Source organism: Danaus plexippus, chromosome 26 (assembly GCF_018135715.1).
Source record: "Danaus plexippus chromosome 26, MEX_DaPlex, whole genome shotgun sequence".
NCBI classification, from domain to species: Eukaryota; Metazoa; Arthropoda; class Insecta; order Lepidoptera; family Nymphalidae; genus Danaus; species Danaus plexippus.
This window is the reverse complement of record NC_083554.1, coordinates 2983876-3009618: the sequence shown is the minus strand read 5'-3', so window position 1 is coordinate 3009618 and position 25743 is coordinate 2983876. Positions and strand designations below refer to the sequence as shown.

At 28.3% G+C, this 25743-nt stretch overlaps 2 protein-coding genes across 3 annotated transcripts in view; one reads left to right on the top strand and one right to left on the bottom strand.

The window, feature by feature from the left end:
* Window positions 1-25743, top strand: part of LOC116774388 (uncharacterized) — a 229889-nt gene that overhangs the window by 152359 nt on the left and 51787 nt on the right. The window lies entirely within an intron of this gene.
* LOC116774432 (U8-agatoxin-Ao1a-like) lies at window positions 1480-25001 on the bottom strand. 2 transcript variants are annotated; one of them, XM_032667162.2, is made up of 4 exons: window positions 24910-25001; window positions 3019-3130; window positions 2743-2821; window positions 1480-2536 (listed from the first exon to the last, which is right to left on the bottom strand). In XM_032667162.2, the coding sequence occupies exons 2-4, from the start codon at window positions 3101-3103 to the stop codon at window positions 2374-2376; spliced, it is 327 nt and encodes a 108-aa protein (XP_032523053.1). In that variant the 5' UTR covers window positions 3104-3130; window positions 24910-25001; the 3' UTR covers window positions 1480-2373. The 2 variants fall into 2 exon arrangements, with proteins under 2 accessions (XP_032523053.1, XP_061380907.1); XM_061524923.1 differs by having other exon boundaries at window positions 1480-2509.

The window sequence follows — 25743 nt, the reverse complement described above, 5'->3', positions numbered from 1 at the left end:
GATGAAATAAACATAGTGTAATATTAAAATACTTCTAAATATAAAATTTCGTAGACGTGCCTAATCTTAATTCCACTTAAATATTAAGTCGCAATATTTGATTGTTATCTTAATAAACACGACTTTTATTATAATAGAATGTCCGGTCCACTAGTCTTTAATTAACTCAATAAGCAGACGCTATACTGCTTTTGAAAGATAATTTGGATTAGCATTTCAAAGCAATGTATTAGCATATTGCTAAACTTTTTTCAACGAGACTTATAAATTAGATAGTGTCATGGACGGACTACTTAAAATTCATAGAACGTACAGAGAGGGAGGAAAATTCTCTAAATTTATTTGTAGAATTTAGTTTTTAAATATTCATTACTTTTGGCTCTCATATCATTTATATGACATAAAAATGCCGCTTTTTATTCTTATCTCATATTATGGCTTATTTATGTTATGAAGTAGGTCGAAGGCGGTTAGCAATAAACTTTTATAGAGCATATTAGTGAGTCAGCAGCTTGCATATGAAGTAGGTGATTCTCGTTACTTTCTCCATAAAAATATTACTGTCCCATTTAGTTACATAACTTTTGTCGTATAAAGATAAACAAAAATTTCTATAGGATGGATAGGATAACAAACATAATTTTTAAAAATAACATATCCCGATGAATTTAAAGATAAGTTTTTCAATGCCTAATTTCACCTTATTACATTAATTCACTCTAGTCTGTATTGGTATAATTTATATTTAGTTGAAGAATTTAATTTAATTTGAATAAACAAGATTAAGATTATTTGGAAAAAAGAATTAAAATACGGGTTAGTCGATTAAACTATGTATAAGTATTAAAAGAATATATTTTTATTAGGGAAAAGGGAAAATTTATTTCAACAAAAACATAAATCCAGCATACGCATTGTAATATATATTTGCGAGTTTTTGATATTTGACGTTCTTAAGCATTGCTCATATAAGCAAAAAAACTAAATCGTTCTTTTTTTCAGACGTTTAGTGTATAATAAAAAAAAAATATGAATGTGACGTCATCCGAAGAAATTATGTGTTTTCTAATAATCAGTGGTTAAAATAAAATTAAAGGATTTTATATTTCGGGATCCCCTAAATAGACAAAACGTTTATGTTTTGGTCATTGCGACTGTTCAGGCAAACGGAAACATCTTTGAAAAACTACAAAGGAACGAAAGTGAATTTAAGAATTATTAAGATTAATGACTGTCACCCTTAGAACTCCACACATTTCACTCGCTTGTATCTGTTTATCAGAATAGTTTAGAGACATACCAGGACTGAGGTTCAATCTATAATTTCAAACAAATCAGGATTGTATATAAAATATATCGCTCCATTTAATTGATAGATAAACAGTTGAAATTTTATAAAAAAAGAATACTAATTTTTATCGAGCACAGTAGATTAAATTTAATTTAATATTCAGGGTTATCGAAAATAAAAAAATATAGTATCTTCCATAAACATTTATTAATATAATATATCATTTTCAATATTCCAATATAGTAGTAGTACAATTATATTCCCTTAAGGGATATAAATAAGAAACAACATATAGATGACTCTACTAGGCTGCAATACCATATACCCCCGTTCGAGAGATACATAGAATATTTAAGATTCGTTTTATTTATTATATTAGAAATATATTTTGACACATTAATAGGTATTTTAAAATACTAAGTTGCCAATCGCAAATAAGTGGCGTTAATTCATACAAAGGCTTATTATAGCGTCTTTCACCAAGTTTCTTTACCGTTAGTCTCTTAAATGACTAGAACATTTATTTTAAAAGTTACATTAATATTTTTCTATCCATCAATATTTTCTACTTCCTATTGACATAAGTTTACCACCAATTAGCTACTGCTTCTACTTTTAGCTTATTTAACTCTACATACATACATTGCGATAGAATAAGATTGCATCTAAGCTTTGGGTTCAAGGATGAAAAAAAAATTAACGTAAATTTATAGGCCAAGAACCCGCAGCAAGATGCAATTTTAGGTTCTAATTGGCCGGGCTTAATGTCAGAGCGTACTGATTGGGCAATAAGGCTGGGTGATTGCCCAACCATGTAAGCGGACACCCGACACAATCAGACAAAAATCATAGCAAAAGAGAGCAAATAGAACATAAAGAAAAGAACATCTTAGCCAAAGTTTAGCAAAAATGGTCCAAAAAATATCTCCAAAATAAAGTCTATGTCCCTGTTTTTATAATTAAATTTTCGAAGATATGAAGTAGGTGAATAAGAAGTAAAGCTTTAACGCAACGGGTCCAGTAATAATGCGATGGTCGTTGGGGCGGCGGATGGTGTAGCCGCGGGCAATGGAACGGTAGTTTCAGCCCCACTTCTGGAAGAGCCCCATGCGCTGGCAGCGACAATTGGAGCCCCAAAGGTTGCATCGACACGACGAAGAATGACAACAGTCCCCTGGTCGGTGGTCGCAATTGCCGCCACGCCGAATACACGCACGCCTGAAAACGTAGATCAGCGACGATCGTCTGAAACCATATCATCGAATTCTAACCTAAGTTTCTGTCCGTGTGACAGGACTTTTTAGTTATTAAGAATTATTGTTGATATATGGCGGTGTTCGCGTTGCCTAAAATCCATTTCATCGATTATTCCATGTTCATTTAAGTTTCAATTAAGTATTTAAATTTTTTCTATCTCCTAATACTATCCAAGCGGTCTTTATTGAACTTACTTGCCAACATCTTGTAAGATTTGTAAATCAGAGGGATCTTCATCGTAGTCGGGGCCATTTATTTCAATGTCGTCGTCTCCTTTAAAAAGAATATATTGTATTACACGCTTTAAGGATAATTTTTTTCCCTCGCAACTTAAAAGCATGTTATTTAGATAGTTTTAAAAATATATTTTTTAAAGTTAATAATAAAGTTAAAGTTTTGATGTTGAATAGAATAATAAAGGGTCTGTGTGTCTTAAATTTGTTTCCTAAAAATTTTAATATTAAATTTACCTGGATCGATATACGAGGCATGAGAGCACTGATCAGCTAGTAGAAACACTGCTAAAGCCAGCATGATAGCGCTGCCGCGCGCCATAATGTCTGTCTGCCAACCGCTGCTTGCCTAAAATAATCATGAACCGTTAAATATTTATTTATTTCTAAAATTCTTATGTTTTACATTACAAATATATAAATTATCCTTTAAGCAACGAACGATAAACTTAACTTGAAGATTAGTATTAGATAATTGAAAGTCGTTTTAAAGGATCAAATATAGATTCAAAAGTGTTATTACGATTTTCAATTTTGAAGCAAACATAAATTTTACAAAAGTTTGATTTGTGAAACAAGGAGATTGTTATTCAGAGTTAACTGTACTTATTATATTCCTAAATATTACTCAAGTACTATATAAGTAAATAACTATGTCATTATATAGGTAAGTAAGTACGTCACACGAAATGTAGTCACCGAAAATTTTACATAATTATTATTATTAGCTAATGTTGATGACAAGAAAAAAATAGTTGCATATCCCGTTAACGCCTCAAACATAAATGTTACTCATAGTGTGTACTGATTAATTGGAACTCGTTAAAGTAGCTTTTAATAACCAATTAATGAGATCACTTTGATTCTGCCCTTCTACTAGTAAAGTCTATATTCCATTAGTGACCATTGGAACTTGATTCCAACCTAGCTAAGTTTTTATACAATATTAATCAATATCCATTAATTAGTCACAGCTTTTATAGATCCTTATATATTTGTCTTATATGTGCTATACTATCCTTCGTTATTTTTAGAAATATTTTTTTTAAAGAATAATAATAAAAAAAAGTACTATATTAAAAAATATAAAAAAAAATTTATTCACTGGTAACTTTTGTGATAACTGTTGACGCCGCTCTACTAACGACAAAGTTTATTCAAAGTTATGACCAAACACAACTCTAGTTTGTTGTGAAAGTTCTAGACAAGGTCGAGAATATTATTTCAACATATGAATCCTATCCTTATAACATCGCAATTAATGACTTTATATTTTTTGAATGCATTATAAATTTAAATCTAATAATGTAGACATAATCAGAGGTGAGGAAGTCACGGCTTTCTAACCGATTAAAGAGCCGAAATTTAATTTGGTGAAAGGTTTAGTTAAGAAGAGGTTGAAGGTTGAGGTTGAAGTTTACTTAACAAAAGTAATTGAATTAAACAATAATTGAAGGATTTGTTTCAGGGAATGTTGTCAGTGCTCGATCGCAGTAAACATTATAAGAGAAATTAATTATGTTAAAGTAATTTTTAAAATATGCGTTTATCAGTTGATAATTTTAAAATCTTTTTATTGTCTACCGTAAGCTTGATAAACATTTTATTATTTATTTTAGCATATAGAGATCTGAGTTTTCCGACTGAAAATTCCCTGGATGGATATACATTAACACATATACATATCAAGGGAATTTTCAATCTGAAAACTCAGATCTTAGCGTTTTCCGCTATTTAGCTATCCGAGGCTTGTTAGATAGGCAATTAGTTTTTATTTCCTAGAATATATTGACACTTAAATGAATTATTTTCAAAATACAGCGATATACATTTTTTTAAGATAAGGCAAAATGTTTCATAATCTCAGCCATACCACCGGCGCGGCGCCATTTTGTGACAACAACAAGTGAGAATATTCTTAAACTTGGGGGAAATTAGGGAAGGAAAGCAATTTACTTGCCTCATTTTATTTTTGCCTCTTTGCTTAATAAAATTAAATAAATCATAACATAAATATATTAAGGGTTTATAAAAAATATTATACTTTGATGATATTTATTTGATTTGAATAAATTTTCTATAATAAATATTTATTAACCGTTAAGTATTTCTTAATAAAATAATCAGGACAAAATAATTAAAATCATTTCCAATCTATACAGTTTTTTGTATTAATTCTTTGTTTTGTTTAGTCTTTTCTTGGTAGTTTTTTGTAGAATTTCAACTCATCTGACAGTATGAGACAAAATATAATAAAACATATTCAGAGTTTCTCAAGTAGAGCATTTGAATCTCGATTGAGACAACTAAGTTATGTAGTGCGAAATGCAACAGGTGAAATAATGCTCGTCTTTATAATCTTATAACCTAAGCAAAGTGTATATATATATATATATACACTTTGTACTAATGAATGATACCTTAAAATATGCCAAGTTTCTTTTTAATCTTTCATACAATTTTTAATATCAATATCTAGATCACAAACACAAAATCACCGTTTCATTTGAATAACAATACCAATTTATAAGAGCGACCAATATGATAAAATATTTTAATATTTATTTATAATTTAATAAAATAGCAAGACTATGAGCCTATCAATTTTTCTTAGTGAAATTTGTTTTGTCTTCAGCAGACAACAATTAATAACCTTATTGAACGTAAAAGCTTTTCCTTTAAGAGATATTACACGCCTTCAGTATAAATAGATTGTTTTTTCTTTGTTTTATTTTTTTATAAAGTAATGGGAAAATGTTGGTATTTAATTTTATGTTCTATGTCTCAAAATCATTCAAATCCAACCTTTAAATTAAAATAATATATATAATTAAAATAAAATTAGTATTATTTACCAATTCCTTGTTACAGCTTTATAGCGCATTTTGTTTATTTATTTAAGTCTTCATTATAAAGTCATATAAATATAGTATTACTTAAATATTTCATGAAAACCATTTCAGTAGTTTTTGAGCAAAAATTTTATCTGTGATAATATAAAGATTATATACAACTGCCAACGACAAACATTAAGAGATGTTAGTGGAAGACAATACTGCTATTGTTTCTCAGAAAACGAGATAACAGGGGTTAATTATTTTACGAAATCCGAAGTTGAGAAGTTATATAAAGAAAAATGATCACCAAGTGAAAGTAAAAAATACAGTGCTTTGTTATATATAGAATACGGGGATTTACTATTTTCAAATAGTTTTCAAACATTTCATTTTAATTTAGAAGTACGACATCATAATTCTGCAAAGCTGGTAGATCGTTCAAATGTCTGAAGTATTTAATATCAAACAAAATGAGGTCGTTTGATACTTTCTGGACCTTTAAGCTGTAGCTTACTTTGAAGTAATGTTTGACGTTATTTAATATCTCTTTGTTGTGTTTAATGACACAATATTTGTGCCTAATATTTTTTTATGTTTACGATATTTTATCAGATTTCCTATGTATTAAAAATTAATAATCCTTTTTATAGGGTTCAATGACCTAGCAACAATCAATTTAAATAATTAATCTTCTTTTCAGTCGTGTTTATTTTGCTCATCCTTTTTGGTACCATTTTATACACCTGTATAAAATTATCCGCAAGAAAATTTTAACGGTTCCAATTACCTTCGTCACTTTAAAAAGTGATACCGTCGTAAAACTTACAACATTAAGACGATTCTCTTCTAAATAGCTTCCTTCATTTCTATTGGAGTCATTATATTTAAACTGATATACTTAGTGCATTTAGGAATCAACTTGCTAGAAACGTACTATGTGAATTTGTATCATCAATCCTAACAAAATAGTACAGAGTCTTTTTCAGTATCAAATCTTCCTTAGATAATTTTCAATACCAACATCCAAGAAAAATCTTAGCAATTTAATTGTGTAGGTACATTTATACTATAAACTGAGCACTGAAAGCATTTTCACGTAATTTTTTTTGCGTATTACGTAAAAGCCTCGCTTATGTCATCCACTTTGATATGTTAACGATTTAATGTAAAAGGCACTTACTATAGACGTCATCTTTTTACGTTAAATAGACACGTAAAACGTTTTATAGTTCCTTTAACTCTTCTAGACGTGTTTTAACTTCTAATACTATAAACTTAAAACAAAACCACAATATAAACTTGAGTTAATTTTTAAACCTAGTTACATAGAAACTAATCAATCAATTTAAATTAATTTTTGAACGAAATCAGATTAGATAGTATAATCTAGGAATATATGAGATATAAAAATATATATACATATTTGATTTCATTTAACTTCGACTGGATAATGCTTGGCTGTTATTCTACGCATCGTTAAGGTGCAAATTAAGTTGTAGGTGATGAACGCATTATCGCAGTAAGAGCCACGAGGCTACGAAGTCTCAGTACACCCTTTTATTAAAGTCCCCCAAATTGTGATTGGAAGGAAATATAATATGCTTCTCATTCAAAGAGTTCAATTGATTTTGTTAAAATTACAAACCATAATATTTGTATTTGTTTAATATCCAATTTCACAAATTAGTTTTTTACGATATATCATTATTACTCAAGTAACCCTTTACTTATTTATACTGTGATTGAAGTCGTATTTACCTACCGATATGTTAATTTGATTGAACAATGTAATTGAGTAGCTTTAAAAACTGAATTATAATTTATATTATTGAAGCATTAATATTATAATATTTTTACGTTTTATTAATGTTCATATAAAATATTTGTAATATAAAACCTTAAAAATCTTCAGTCTGATATTATTGTAACCATTATAGGAAGAGAAATTGCGATATCCTTTAACATTGTGCGGTCGTAGCTACGAACTACGTCATGCTACGTTTGCGAAGTACCGGCATCACAAGGATGGCACGCCACGCTTCGCAATGGCATTAGAACCGAATAAATAAATGATAGCCACTAAATCAATAACAGGATAAACAATAAACATTTAATTTAATATTAGCTTTTAACACAAATCTTTAATTTTGAATAATATTGTTTTTAAATAACTATATAACAATTGTGATATAAACAAGTATCAATTTATTTTGTAATAAAAATAAAAAAATATAAGCTAATTAATTCACCTAAATTAAAAGCAAATGACATTACTCAAGTGTTTTACTACTAACATTTATAAATCGGATCGTTTATTATTAAGTAAAGGCGAGTTTCAGTACTCTTTTGAGATTCACAATTAACTCTGAGATAGTAGCTCAATTCCAATCAGGTAGCAGATACCAGATGCAAACAACTCTCAATCAGTTTGCAAATGAGGATCAAGCTGCGATCCGTGAAATAGCTCTCGGGGGTATCTCCACAAAGACCGGTGATTTTACTCGTTGGGCTTCGTTAATTGCCATGAAATATTTACACCTTAAGTCTCTTTGAATGATATATAATTCTTAACGTATTGGTAATAAATTTATATCAATAATCTATGATTTTTAAGAAATATAATACATTAAGTATATAAAAAAGGCAAGACATCTCTTATAATACTTTTAAATCCTACCATTTGACTGACACAATTTTATATCTTAATATTATAAACAATGAAAAGTCGTATTAAGGGTACAAAGAACATATCACATAATTCTGTTATAACGAGCTTAATTCTGGAATTGTGCCAGGGAAGATGCTCTGATGTTACTCTTAAATTACGTTACACCGGAAGTTACAATACTGAAAGCCATATATAGTATAAGAATAATCCACAAATAGACATTAAAGAAAAAAAAGAAATGATAATTGTAGTACTGTATAATATTAAATAGAGCCTACAGTATTTAATGCGATCATCTCTCAAATCGTAATAAACCCCAAACGTGCTTCGTTTATATTGTCTCTGGCTCGTTTCCCATTTTAGAAGCAATTCTTTTAAGCTTTTGTTGGCTATTCGTTAACCGGAATAACTTTTCCCTAAGCCAGTTTTCTTTTACTCCCAAGGGTATGAAAATTGGGTAAACATTGTATTACAATGATAACCAACAATGAGGTAACGGAAATAAAAAATATATATTTTATTAATAAGTCAGTTAAAATGTTCATTTAATTTTTTTTGTACAAATATTTATATTTAACTTAGATCTGGCAAATATATATATGTTAACGGAAATATATGTAATCCGTCATTGTATACAATTCCTAGGAAATGTATCTAATTCCTAAAATCACACGGAAATGTGTGAAATAAATTATACTATACTTACACATTACACATTTCCTAGGAAATATATACATTTCCTAAATAGCAATCGGAAATGTCAAATATTTAAGATATTGGTGGGTACGTGGGGACAGCGGGACGAGGGGAGGGTATTGCTTCGCCTGATCCGGCGATCGCGCAGTGCCTAGTAAACTGTCACGTCGCTATTGTTCAAAAATGGCTGCCGAATCACGCATCGCGCTTATGAAAGAGCGATTTTATAGGACTTTGGCGTCATTAAAAATATTAACAAACGCTTAAAACACTGCTTTTATTGAAGATGAACGTTATAAAGAGTTAATTGAAGAAGTTTCTACGGGAAAAACATATGCTAGAAAGACTTCTCGTGATTATTGGTTAGGTTAGGTTATATTATTATTATTTTACGGTATGACTGTTACCCGATTGTCTCAAAAAGTATTATAATAAAAAAAATATTAACAAGTTACAATACATTTGTAATGTTACTTATTACTTACAATAAACTTGTAAGTTTTATTACAGAAAACATTTACTTTATACATTTCCCAATACGATATTGGAATTATACACAATTCCGAGGAAATTTATACATTCCCTAGGATATGTATGCATTAAATAGTTTTTCAAATAATATTTTATACATTTCCTAAATGGTATCCGAATTGTACACATTTCCTAGGATTTGTATACAATTCCTTGATTTCATACATTTCCGGTAATTTATGTATGTTTCCGGTAACATAATTGTGTCTGTCTGATAAAGGTCTCTCACGACATAAAGATAGAACCTCTATTTCATTAAAGGCACACAAGATTTTCTTCTGAATTGAATGGTATTTACCATATCAATAACATTATTTGATATTAATATCTTACGCCGAAACACAGCTTTTATTTAATGAGATCTAAGACTTTCGCGAGTTTTATTCATTTAAATGAAACTTATATATTTCGGATATACTACGCGGATTTTATTATTCGTTTCTAGGGCATCGGGCATCTCGTCTGCCCGTGATCACGGTTGCTGAAAAGTAACCGAAACGTCGGGATTTTGTAGTTTTTAAATAATAAAATCCGCGTATTATATCCGGAATATATTAGTTTCATTTAAATAGCTTTTATTTAACAGCATGGCAGCATTTCATTATTCTAAAACTTTATCGAACTTTTATAGTCATTCCTCATATTAATTTCCCATACAAAATTAATTCCATCGCCTACATTTTTTCAATATAACAGCTCGTTTAACTGATAACAGTTATCAGGTACTTGACTTTCTTCGTAGTTACGAATAAATTTGTGACGATAAATTCAATAAAATGTTTACAAGTCAAGTTTACTATGAATAAAATTTATCGTAAGTTTATTCATATAAATGAAACTAATATTTTTCGGATAAACTACGCGTGATTTATTTTTCTAAAAAACTACATACTTCTCTGAAAAGTAACCGAAACGTCGGGAGTATGTAGTTTACAAAAATAAATCACGCGTAGTTTATCCGAAAAATATTAGTTTCATTTAAATGAATAAAACTCGCGGAAATCTTGGATCTATTCAAGATTATTCATACGGTAAAGAATTTTAATAGCACAAAATATCAAAAAAATAAATAAATCTAAGTTATAGTTTTTTTTTAACTAGGAATTAAGTAATAAGAGAACCTTAAAAACATCTATTAAGTGCTTTATAACTTTTATCAGAACACATATATAAATAAATATTCACATCATTTGAATATTTTTATAATTTTTGATTGCATTTCTTATTATAGAAATATTCCTTGTGTTTGAGAGTTCATAACTTTCTGTTGAATATTACCAGACCATGTTAAATTTGATCAGATATATTTTTTAATAATTTTATGAACAAATACAGCCTACATACTTTTACAACTTAACATATTTCTTTTCTCTGTTACGGAGGAATTAATTAACTCAAAAGCGTATTATTATTTTTTGTAACTTTGTTTTCCTGCAATCACAATTTTATACCAAACGGTATTTCAGCTTAATTATTTTTCTGCCTCATCTGTTTGACTATCTCCGAAAATAGTACGTGACCACTTAGTGACTGACACAATTCTTTGTCTTATCCGGATTTTGAGGGCTTAAGCTATACGTATAAGATTTAAAAAAGAAGTATTTAATTACGTTTCCTATTATATTATTATTATACCACTTCTTTGTACAGCTATAAGATAAATATGAAATAGAAAAATAAACCTTTTTAGAGATTAATTTAAGATATCAAAAACTTAATTTAAAGTCAACACACAAATCGTTTTTCAGAAAAACAATTCTATTTTACCAAATGTATTGTTTCTCAATGGTTTTGTTTAATATCCCCAACTAAATTACGTCTTATCTTGTGAGAATAGATTTGAGGAAAAAGAACACAAGATCGATGCCTTTATCCTGCAATTTATTTGACTGATGGTTATCTTTTGGTGTGTCCGTTTTCGTATCTTGTATATTATTATATAAATTTATACAGTCCCTTTATATAAAAATTTATTTACTACATCCTTGAAAGATATATGTTACTATTTAAAATTTTCTTAATTTTTATTCCATTTCAATCACTCTGGATTTTCAAAGTTCCATTAAAAAAATAATATTTTTCCATACATTGATAGAACTGAAAATCATGTAAATAAAATTAAATTCACAACAATAAACTTAATACCTAATCCCAATTAAGGATTGAATTATTTTTTCAGGTTTTAATCATATTTTAAGTCTCGAAATAAATCTATGTCTCTTATAATGACGTGTAAATTACATGTGTTTTCAAGACCATTAAACTTATATAATCCTAGTAATGATCAATGAATTTTCCATTTGATTGCCTGTCGTAAATTAATCCCATTTGTCATACCGTCTTGTTAATCAGATTAACACAAGTCCAATCTCAGTGAACCGAACCCAAATGTTGATGGGCAAAACAAAGAGAAATAAGGATCTAAATCACGTTTGAGATCACCTATTGTGTTGCCAATTATGTAAATTGATTGTGGCAATTAAACCTGGTGTCAGCTATAGCGTTATTACTTAATATTTCTTTATTAAGTGTGTTAAGAGATAGCTCATATTAATATTATATTTATGGGATATTAAAAGTGCATATTTCGTTTACTTAGACTTCACTGGTTATAAAATTTATTTTTTATTTTTATATTTAAAGACAAAATCTTGTGAAAATTTTATATTAAAACACAATACTGCAGTTTTTTTGTCAAGGAGTCCATAAACGTTTTAATTGGAAAACAAGTAATAAAATGTACCTAATTTGACCAATGTATCAACATACCTCCGGATAAGCTACTTTTCTACGCTTTCCTTACCAATTTACTATGGATTTTTTGTGAATACTATGTTTTTAAATTTTAGACAATTTTATTATTGTATTTGTATTAAACTTTATTATAAATTCAATTTTTAATTATGTACATGAAAACAACCAATGCCTGGAAAAAGCTTCCGAATATCTCATGAAACTTTCAAAAATAAATTTAGGCTTCAAGAATGAACGATCGCAAAAGATAGAAAAACGACTTAGAGTTTTTTGACTTATCTTTCTAGTTCTTCTAAGTTAAATATGTGAAAGATTACATACAAAACACATAAATTATTCAAATTTATATTCTCATTTGCAAGCAATACATTATTCTGGTAGACGTGACTCTGTTAATTAATGAATCTGTTAATCAGATTATATAATAAAGCTATTAATATTACAGTACGCAATATGCATATGCAATTTTAGTACCAGTTGTAATAGTTAATTATAATACATTAATTACATAAATTTTAATAAATTTTAATAAATTTTACTATATTTTAATTTAAAGTAACTGATTGAAAATTACAACATAATTTAGAATTATTTTGTAATTGTCCATCAGTATCCATATTATTAGATATTGTTTGTGTGATTTTAGCTTTCTTTTATCACTTAGCTGATAATAATTAAATTGTGTCTTAACATTGACGAAAGTATGAATAAGAGCAAACAGCTAGTTTAATAAAAAAATATTTTCGGAATATATATCCAAAAATATATATACTATTTATTTTATATATATGTAGGTTCTGTCCTATTTCTTCAGATGTAGACCGTACTTGAAGAATGAGAGCAATGTGTATATATATTGCAATAAAGGCAAGATATAAATATAGTTTATCAGGTCTCAATGTGACCCAGTCTTTATATTTTTATCTGTCAACTGTCAAAGAAAAAAAGTTTTAGCGAATCAAAAACCATGTTGAGGTTAAATAAAAGATAGTTAAGATATTTTTTTAAACTACCTCTTTCATAACCGCCACAAATGATTGGTGAAAATATGACTACTGTCGTTTATAATTAATGCCCATTTATCGAAAATAAATGAATTTTGTTAAATAATTATTTGCATTGGATTTTTTACCTATTTACATTTAAAATATTTGTGTGTGTGAGAATTCCAATTGCTATCAATATTCCAATGTCTGCTATTCCAGACATATGTTGAATAAATTTTGCAACTTAAAATTAAATTTACTTCCATCGTGGAACAAATAACATACGTTTTTATTAGGCAATACTATTTCGAACGTTAAAACTAATAACCATATGTCAATGATCAAAACTGAGGGTAAACATTTACGGATCAACAAATTAAAGAAAAGTGCAAAACTTGTGAAACTTTAGAACACAAAATAAAGTTTTGAGCCCAGAGTCCCTGAAATAAAGAACAAACAAATTTGTTCTGGATTTCATCATTACTGAAACATAGGAATGTTTCAGGAATGTTATTAAAATACGAAAAATTAGGGGTTCGTCTTCAGTTATAACAAACATCTAAACAGAACTCATATAAATATATGCTATATAAATCATAACAAGTCGTGCCCATACATAGGGGCATGCCCCTGAATCCCTAGATTCATTAATTTCATTCATTCTTACCTCGCCATTTACATACCAGACGGAATAAGATAACACACTAGCAAAATACAGCACAATCCAAGAACCAAAAATCTGTTGATAAAGTAGGCCTTCAGTTGATATTACGAAGTGGACTAAAAGTCTTATAATTTTTTCTCAACATTTTTTTTTCTAGAAGTAGATAATGCCAGATTTGAGTTTGATTTCATCTCTCTGTGATCGGTTTACTTTGTTATTCCTAAAGTCGTTTTATTATTTCCTCGGCGACAACCTTTTCATATATGCAAAGTATCTATTCCTTGGCCCTTTTTGTAGCTTCGATAATGTGTACACAACATTTGATCGCAACCAAAGGCTGATAACAACGCATAACATACCTTTACATTTTCTCTCAACATTTACTATTTGGAATACTTAAATATGATCAAGATTTTAAAACTTCTTGAAACAGCTTCCAGTAGCCATGGTAAGTATTAATAAGCAAGTGATTAATAATTTTTTATAGATTTTAATTATTGCCTCAATAAATACACCGCTCTTACGCAGACTTTAACTATTAAAAGTCTGCGTTAGAGCGGTGAATATAAGTAAAAAGATCTATAATACACTTTAAAGTTCACTTTCCAAGTAAAAGCATAATAATATTATTTTTTTTTTTATTACTATAATCAGAGAATCGTTTTTCACTAAATCAATTTGAATATAAATGATCATAACCATTTTTCAGAAGTATAACAAATACCTTTGCCAGATTTAATACCCAATCAAAAGGACATGGCTTTTCAATTCAATCAAAATTTCGATTCTGCCAGCGAAATCAATAACTCGCTATTGCTTTTTGATGACAGTTTGTTTATTTACATGTTAACATGAAAAGTTTTATATTGTATCTAAAACTATGCATATTTCAATTTGGAAAAAAACGTGAGGAGAGTAACGTTAAGAATATAGAGAAGTGTATCATGAAAATACAATACTTTTATGAAAATAATAATTTATTTGTATAAAAACTACCAATAGCTTTAAACTATTTTGAAAAATTATAACTTTTATCAAAATATTCTCTTTCATCATAGATCGTATTAGGCTTTCAAATGAAATAAAGAAATCTAGAAAAAGTGAAGAAGCTTAAAGTACCTATCCTAAAATCTATTGCCTTCATACTGACACATGAAAAGGGTAAGATATCCTGTAGAAGTAAAAACATGAATATAACTATATTCTTTTGTTTTAAAGTCCATATTTGAACAACAAAACTAGCTCTTTGTAAGCCAAAGAAAATCAGTATTTATTGCCTCCAGTAAAACATTGTTTTGTTACCCTTTAGATGCGACTCCTTCTGAATATCTTGGATTCGTATCTCAAATCTTTTGTTTTCATTGAGATCTTGAATTTAACTTTTAGTAGCTTTGATGTTACAAAATTAAATTACTTTCGATGTAATTTTTCTACAAACCTATCATGGAACATATTCATATTTTTGACGTTTTATAAATTGAACCTCATTTACCTGTTGATACTTTGTAAACTCGCAGATAATCTAAACTATAAATTACTGAAAAGTGAAAAACAGTGTGAACTAGAATATTAACTGATCCGTGCACGGTAGCCAAATAAATTTTAAAATTGAATTGATAGCTTATTTATTAATTATAAGACTTCTTAAATCCTTTTCTAATAACATAGGAAAGTAATTCCAAAACCAATTGTGATGCCGATCACAGTAAGCCGTAGGCTTTCTTTTAATACAGCCACGGAAACCGTATAAACTAGTCCTCATTCATTATTGCTATTCACATAGCCTTAGGTGTATTTTGATTAAGGTATTCTTTTAGGGCTTCCACAAGTCTGATGGAGGAAAAGGTTGTCTTCTTGGAGCCGTTATTTAGAGTACAGGCAAACAATGAAACAATCGATAAACTAAATAATTCCACCACTTTTATACATTTTTGCATAAAACAAACTATAAAAAATATTGCTATGTTAAAATTTTCCATGTATAAGCTATGACGTTCTTAGATCATGTTTGATCTTTATAGCTCTGTATTTTATCAATTGTCTATATACTACTATGGGGTAAAACATTATCCTCTTACTATTCGTAAAGGTAAGTAATAACTAAATTATACATATTTATAATAATGTACATTTTCGTTGTAAATCCCCAAAATTTCAGGCTACCTATATTAAAACATTTTGAGAGAAATTGTTTTGTTTCAATAAAGACAATGTAGCAATATAAATTAAAATACGAAATAAAACTAAACTTTATTGTAACTATGAGACTACTGTATAAAGTATCATCATATTATTGCCATGCTCGCAAATGTGGAATTATAATCATCCCAACTATTTGAAGACACCAGCTGAATGAGAGGAATCTGCAAGGGGTATGTTACCCAGAGTTTAAATCTTCCACGACGGTAAACATGAGTTAAGCTTCTGAATAGAACATTATAAATTTTGTTGGACTAAAAATTTTGATAAATTACCATTCTAATAAAATAACTGATAAGATTTTTTTGTATAGACAAGGAGTGTTTTGTTCTAAAGCACTCAAAACTCGAACAGCCGCTTTAGAACAAACTTACGTTTCTCATATATTGTTCTGAAATAACACATCAGAATCAACAACCCTAAGAGTATTCTTATATATTCTTCATAGTAATTTTACAATTTATTGAAAAAAAAAATTTAGATCATGTTAAGTACATGTTGGAAGTATAAATGTGAAAAGAGATTTATTTCAGGCTTAATAAAAACATTAATTTGCCAACTAATGGCTCTTACCATAAAATAAAAAATTACAGGTATAACAAAAATTGTCTTAACATATTATAGTTCTGTATGTTCTACAAATATTTCACAACAAGTATGGATTTAAGGCATTCAAGTTATAGTTTACAAAAGGGGAAAGTGAAATAATATTACGTTCAAAATAAAATTTAACCAAAAAAGTTACGGACACAAGTAAAAAGTATTAAGTTAAGTTTGAAAACAACGAATTATGTAAACTATTTCTTTCAAAGAAATATTTTTTTAATATTTATATAACCTTACAAGAATTTACAAAAAGAAAAAAGCATTTTTAATCAAGATTCAATCATTAATAAGCAGACAAGTAGATATATTTAAAAAGAAATCTTTCCATCTAAGTTTGGAGGAAAAATCTACAAAAATAAAAATAAGCCGACGCAAACTCATCTTCGAAAACTCGACTCTATAAGATGGCTTTTTTATTAGAGATGTATAGACTCATCAGCTATTGTCAGCTTAGATAGTACATGAAAAAAACAATGGGCCTTATGAAAATACAGGTCCTAATGATAGTGAGTATTGCTTTTCTTTTTATCATCAAGAAAAAAACTTATATTTTCTCATCTTAATGTCACTATAATGAATAGTCCCATAGAATTTTTGATTAGCCTACCAAAAAACCGGGACCCTTAGTGTCAAAAATTTATTTTAAAATTTTATTTGTCGTAATGACTAAAGTTTCAATTTTAAAATCGTATTACTTATTCTGTTTTCTCGCTGTACAAATATTCAAAAATAAATGCTAGCCGACGATAGCTATAGCGGAAATGTGAAATAAATTGATTGTATTATAATATAACCAGATTGTATTTTTATATTATATTTGTCTTCAACAAACATATTTTTTATTTTTTTTCTACACTATATAAGATTGAAAAAATAGGTCTGTGATATAATTCTAATTCTTATTGTTATTTTCTCTTTGAATTAGTAACATGGATGATTAAAAAAAATTAAGGTTTTATGAGATTTAAAAAGGATCTATCAGTGTATCTATCTATGACATTTTATATAAAAATAGGAATATTTCGTACATTGTACAATATATGACTCAGAAACCTTCTCACCAAAATTTATTAATATATGAGCAAATGAAGAAAGTGGCTAAATACATTTTTGAAGACACGAATAATGATGTTTAAAATATTTCCGTGTGTAGAAATATACTATAGAGCGTGTACTATATAAACTATTTATGATTATGTGCTCCAATAAAATGCTCATAAAATGGAAGTGAATGATCGATCACTCAGGGAGTTCGCTAAGGAGCGGACAATACGAAGCTTTCAGCTTACCTACTGATTAATTAGATTCTCATGATGGATTTAGTTTTTGTATTATAAACTACTTTGTGGTGGCTTTTATTAAGGAAAATTTCTTGCGTGTTTAAATTCCATTATTGAGATCTATTATAATTTTGAAAACAAACGTTTTTAAAAGTTTTTAAAAATCATTATAGAGTTACAAAAGAAAAGTCTTTTTATTGGCAATTTAAATATTTTTTAATGAATTGTTACGATAAATGCTAAGGGATATTATTTTTGTTTCCTAATTGAAGTCTAAAGAATTGTATGTAACTATAATTGCCTCTATATATAAGGAAATATTAATTTTAATAAAATTTACTTACAGCGTGAGATTTTGATGGTACTGTGAGAAATATTAAAGTATTTCTTACTTCAACGACCACACAATATAAAATTTATTGTTTCGAAAAATGCTTTTTTTTATTACCACTATTTATCGAGGTACAAATATTTTTCACTGAAATTAATTTTGACTCCCAGTTAAAACCAATTGTAACAAGCTTAGATTGCTCATATATCAAAAATATGATTTGATTAAATTTCCTACACAACATTAGTTTTCTTTGGATTAACATGCTTTAATTAGAATTTTTAATACAATTTTTTTTTCATAAGATATTAAGAACGTTGATTAGAGGAAACCTCTCAGCATATCATGGATTCACCGTGCGGGTGCCGGGTCCATCGCGCTGCAGGGAGAGGAGCTTCAACAGTGGCTAGCACTTGCGACCCAGGTGTAGTATTAAGGAGCACTCTATCTAACGCGCGTTAAACGCTCACCTCCACTGTCCAAGCTCCTCTCTCTACCTAAATTTAATTTTAAAAAAATATTTGAATAAATCTTCAGAATGTTCTACAAGGGCAGAAAGGTTTCTTAAGTAGATTAGTTACCACTAAGCTGTGATGAAAAAGTTTCAAAATTATCAGCAACACCAGAATCTTTACCGGATATTTTTTCGTTTTTTAGACCCAGAATCTTTTATACATTACCCTAAACATATTTCATAAGCGAAATACATCCAAATTGCCAATAAATTAAAAAAAAACCTCTTTATAAAACTTATATCACATATAATGTTTTTTCTCCTTGCTTTTAATATCGCCTTAATTTACCACTATTATCTTTCTTTACATAAATATATAAAATACGAGATAAAAGCAAAGTAACATATACGCAATTTTCTAATGACAGCAAAAGGAGATTATCTTGTTCTTCCTAAAAGATGCCAACGAACACTATATTAACCGAATAACATATTTTATCAGCCGTAAAATATTAACCTTTTACGTAAGTAATACAAGCTTTATAACACTATCATTATCATTAATCGTCCTGACACAGTTTGGGACACTTTGGTCTAACCTTAACAAATAACAACGGTTATCAGCCCAACGCAGTATTTGTTCGCCCTCAGCAAAATATTTTCAGAGGATTATAGAAGCTTATCCTTATATTACGTCACAAGTGAATCGATAGCTTTATCTGGAATATATACCCTCAAGAGTGCTTTGGAGGTTGGGTTTCAACGCGTAAATATACTTTTCCCGCGGAAGGTCCAACATGGGAAATAAGAAAATATATAATAAAAGTCCAAATTAGTCACGATTGACAAGATATAGCACGAATAGCATATTGATGTCTATTTGTCATATGTATATTCACACACACGCGCACACTCATATATGTGTGTGTATATATATTATGTAAGATAAAAATTTCAGTTGGTCCTATAATATGCAAATTTTGTTGAAAACACCTAAAATTATACTTAATTTAAGTGTGAGGGGGTTTTCTCTTTACTGATTCCACTGCTGATCTATAAATCTATTTTCTATCTATGATTCGATTTGATTATGAATTACAAAATGCTTTTTGTAACAAAGGGTGATATTATGTAAGAAAATATAAGCTGAAATAAGCAAGCAGATGTCAAAACGTGACCCCATCAACAGCGGCAGATTAATCCGTAAGTTTTTTTTTTGTTGTGTATTCAAAAGGCGATTACTGCCCGACAGATAACAACAACCGCCTACGCTTAAAAATACATTTATAAATGAAATGGTGCATTACGTTATTTTCTTCCAATCAGTGTGATTTATTGTAAAAATAACAAAAACATAAAGAAGCACGAAACTATTCAATTAAGATTTTATTTTTCTTGCGATTTTATTCAAAACCCTACTTAATAGTGAAAATATGTAAAAGCGTTTATGTATTTATAAGATCCATAAACAAAGATTATTAAAAATATTTGAAATTACTTAAAACATTCCGATAATGCTTTCTTTAGTGCATATTTTATCATCCAGCATAATGTTCATAATTAACTACAGGAATAACAATGAACATTGAAAGATTTTTCTGTAACATCATTCAAACATTTTTGCATTCCGAAAAGATTTTGTTAACTTGCTAAAGTCAAATGAATTTTAAGCAAGTCACACCTTAATGGCGTCTTTGAAATAAAAAGAAACCTCCAATAGATTTTTCCATAAAGTATTTGTAGGTAAAACCACTAATAATTGTGTAAAATATAAATTGAAACATAACAGATCACAATTAATGATTTAGAAGCTTCTAGACTTTTTGTTATTTTATTAATACTTTTTCATTATATAAAAACACAACTCCTGAGAGAACATGAAGAATTCGCAAACAAAACAGATATACATATCCTTCTCTACATCCGCGCAACTATTTCCTACCACAATGGCGTTTGTTTAAATCTGTTAATTTCTCTACACAAGTACGAATACGAATTTTATTTTCCGAATGTAAATACTATTCGCATGCTTTTTCATAGCACTTCATATGAACTTACAGAAAGAGAGGAATAAACCTTTTAAGCCTTTATTTATGGAACCTACATAAAAAAGGCTTAAAAGTTCAGAATGTGAATGAAAAGCTAAAATTCGTTAGGTTGAAACTAAAATAAAATCAAAAGTAAATAAGTTTACCTCATTTAGAATTTAAATGTTTCAGGTTTCTAATAAATACCATAATATTTTTTGAGTTATTAATTTATCTTTAACACTAACAAGCTACTTCTATACAAAAGAAGTTGTATTAAAAAAAAACAATCTATTCTTCCGGTTTTCTGAAAATACATCAAGAAATCTCAATATTTAATCATTACTTTATTAAAGAGCTTCATCTAGCGCCATGTTTTTTCAACAACGTAATGGAATTATTACCCTTTAAGAAAGCTTAAAATCCTTTCAACTTTTCAGTAACCTATATAATTCATGGTAGCTATTAATATTTTCGTTGCGTACGTACAATTATCAAATTATGCGTACATTTAAATAATCTCGTAAAAATGTATTAAAAAACCCTACTTACTACACGAAAACACGTGTTGTAAATAAAATATATTTTTAGAGGGAAATTTCTAAACAAAGTAGTCAATAAGAGATCTGGCGTATATCCAGTAGTGTTTAGATCATCCAATACAGATGCAATAGCATGAACACGACCTAGAAACGGTATTGGCAGGTCATTCTAGTATTTTCCTACGTTTTTTGTCCACAATTTTCGTGTTTGTGACTTTCTTATTAGAATAATATTCACTATTACTATTCGTAATAGCAGTAATTTTTTATTTACCAGGCTTTTCTATAGCATATATACATAAGTCTAATATATATTCTATCTATATATTATAAGGCGATTGATAGAAAAAAGTCGGTAACAATTTAAGCTTTTTGACTTAACCAAACGGAATTTTAGTTTTAAAATTGGAACTAACAGGTATTTAAATCACCAACACTTTGTCTTAAGTGCGCTTAAAGTTTCTGGGCTTTGTTTTGCTGAATAGAGTTTATAAACCAATTTGTTAAATTTCAAAAACTCTTACAAAACGTTTTGAGCATATTCTTTTCAATTATTTGCTGATTTTTTTGTGGAATAATAAAAAGAGATGCTAAAAATCGATAATTAAAAAGAGATGTTATTATAAAAAAGAAAAAAATTAGTTCAATACCAAACAATATAAACCGGTGTTGTCTATATTTTTTTCTAAGAAAACTTCTAATTTTATGGAACCAATAATATTTAAACTTTAAAATTTGCAAGCCTAACAATATAACAATTATATTTTCATTGAACAGAAACACATCATATTACAAATTCATATCAATGTAAACTATAAATTGTCCTGGCTTGAATATTGAAACTTGAAACAACTTGGTCTCAACTTCCTTCAACGTTTAGAAATCTAATTTACGTATACAGTAAGTCTGCCATCTTACAACTCGATCTATTGCTATGACATAATATGTTTTTCCTTTAATATATCTTTTACAATTTGTAATACGAATAAACATCTTCCATATCTAAAACAGCCTTATATTTGAAAAAGAAAACAATTCTTTTAATTATTTCGAAGCTAAAACTGAAACATCATGTAAGTTAGAAGTAATTTTTTTATTTTATAAATTAAATGTCAAGCATTATTTAGGTACACTTTTAACCATTCCATTAACTACACATAGTTTTGTAAAGTGTTTTCAACACTTAATTAAAATCAATTGCATTTTTGTTTCATTAATTTCTTTCTTAATATTCGTAATGTTTCTCAAAAACTCTCGAAGTGATAGCTATTATTGCTACAATTTTGCATATGACATTGTGACTTAGTAAGCTTTCTAAACTAATCCGCCCGTTTATAGCACTAAAGAAGTATGCTGTTGTAAATTCTTCTCTATAATACTGAAAATAGAGTCTTAAATACATTAATTTACAACTATTAATAAACTAAGCAGCCGAACAATGCACACACGAAGTGCGATAGATAGTTTCCTGTTGGAGCCGTATGAAAAAAGTAACTTTGCTCTGAACGTGGTGTTATTTTATTCTAACAAAGCCCAGTCTTTAATTCTCTCGGTGTGGAAATAAAATACCTACTTATAATTTATCATAAATCAATTATTATTTTATAACTTCGATGTTATATTCAAATATATTATTAAACTAATTAAGTTTTTCTATTAGAAAGAGGAGAGATATGATGATTGGTTAATATACTTATAGAAAATGAAGGTAAAAGATTGCCTTTTTTATAATAAAAAGAGAAATCTTGAAATAATCGTAAGTCAACTTCTTAATTTGTAAGTAAACTAAGTCATCATTATATATTCTTTGAATGTAATGAGCAAGCTTTGAAATACATGGAAACACCTTTCCAAAAGCTATTGTGACAAGAATTTAAGTAGTAAAAGAATTATGAACTGGGTTTTATTAATTACAATTTGTTGTCGACTCACTTATTGCTATAAATACACAGTATATGTAGACGTATTTATTCAAAAACGAAACGGTTATTTTTTACTGTATGTATGTACTAAAAAAAAAAAAAACTTTTTTTTATAACCCCTCAAAGTTAAAATTCCATTACACAGGACTCAAGTTTTTAAAATCAAATTCTAGAACAAATAATTCAAACTGCTAAAGCTTTAGTGGCGTCTGAAAACTGAAATAGTGAAAAATGCGAAACTAATTACGCCGCTTAACAGCAACGAAGTCCTAAATTGCCGTATCAAGGCTCTGAGAATTAAACAACGTAATAAAAACAACTCGTACTAAAATTCTAGCCCACTAGTAATCAAGATGGCACCCGTTCACGAGTAAGATGCGTGCCAACCATCACTTTACTTAGCCCTGGATAAGGTAAAGTAACGAACCGACATACAATGCCACACTAGAGTTACATTTAACCACGCACAGCCACTCGAGCTTATGAAAATGATGCAAAGAAATTAAGTAATGAAGCAAACATGACATATTTCGTATATTTAAAACTACATAGATAATTATATTTATTTTTACTGAATAATTTGGTTTCGTATTAAGTTTTTTGGTCCATTACAAAAACACCGGATCGTTTTTCAGGTAATTTTGTATATAACGAGAATTTTGACCAAAAAACAGCTTGTTAATTATATTCCGAGAATTTCATAAAATCTGGATTTCAATAGATGATTATTATTTTATGAAGTTATTCCGAGTAGAATGTAATATTCGAACTAAATTACTTAAAAATGTATATAAATGTTACTGTTATAAAATAAAATATGTTATTACCAGTAAATTGTAGTTTTATGAATATATTAGTACGAAACGGCAAAAATAAGCATAGTAGATTTTAAGTGAAAAAATATTTTTTGTTTTTAATTATATTGTATTATGAGATAAGCTAGATTTAACAATAATCAGTTATCTTCATTGACTTTAATAAATTGTGAGTTCCATTAACTTACTTTAGCAAAAATTATTGTATCTTTATATCCCAATTTATAAAAAATGTTAATCATCATTTTAATGAAAAATTTTAACCTTCGTGGTTTTTATCAAAACAAATTTCGTATTTTATACCCCTGGTGACTGAAGCTAATTACTTAAAGGCAATATTAATAATTTGTTATAATACAAAGAATATTTAAAACGACACTGCTGGATTCCAATTTGGATATTACTGAACATAACTGTTATTTTACTAACTTCATTTTTATTACAAAACACGACATTACAGAAGAAAATTACGCATATACAATAATAAGCTAAATGTACCAAAATGTTGGTTAAAATTAATGTTTGAATATTGAAATAGATACATATAATTTAGGGTGTCTATTAATAGCTGTCGGCATTATACGCCTCCTGAATAACATCAGAACCAACATACAAAGAGTTTGAGTAATAAATACCCCTTTACGTTTTCACACTGTGATTATAAATTTTAAATTTTAATAAATAATATTACAATGAATATATTTAATTCATTATAGAAAATCCACCAAAACACAGAACTCACCGGTATCTGGCACAAAACACTTAATGAAATTCTTTTTTAAGTGTAAAATAATATAATGTAAAACATATACATACGCGCGCGGTAGTAGAGACGTCAGATAGGTCGGACGCCACCCCGAGTTTTCGGGAGGCGAGTTGGATCGCGAATGAGGAGAGAAGTGCCGCGATCGCCCTTATACGTCCCTAACCCCAACGCGAAGGCGGTGAGCGGATCTATATAGAGCTGTTACATTAAATAACATCATCATGATGTAATATGTTCCGCTAAAATAATCTTTTGATAATTTTATTGTAAACCTATAAAGTTTAATTTATTTGAAATTATATCGCAACCAAGTGAATAACTTAAACCGTATCCTCTAATAAATTAAAAACATGTTAACAATTCTAATCAAAACGATAATCTTGGACATCTTTTTAGATAATATGCTTTAATTACTCTGTTTAATAAAACGACTTAATGAAAATGATTTTAATCATAAAACTAATAAAGTTGTATATATTATTACAAAAGTTATGGTGATCATTATGTAAATGTAAGTTTGAATATTTTTTTTATAAAATATATTCGATAAATAACAGCTCTTGTAATTTCCATCTCTGTCTCTGTCACACCACAGTGGATTGTCAACAAAATGTTATTAGTCGTCATGTACGCCACCGCACATTAAGAGGAAAAACGGATGCAACAGTTCAAATGAAAAGTTTTTTAACTTTTCACACTTAACCAATAAGTTTTTAGTGCAGTAATTTCGTACAAATGATAAAAATCTTTACTTTATCAACTTACTAACTTTATTATAGCAAACCTTGTATTGTGCTTGTACAAATGTCGAATATGAACAATAAAAATATTTGTTTCTACTATTATCATGTACTTGAAAAATAGGTCCAGTATAACAATGAAAT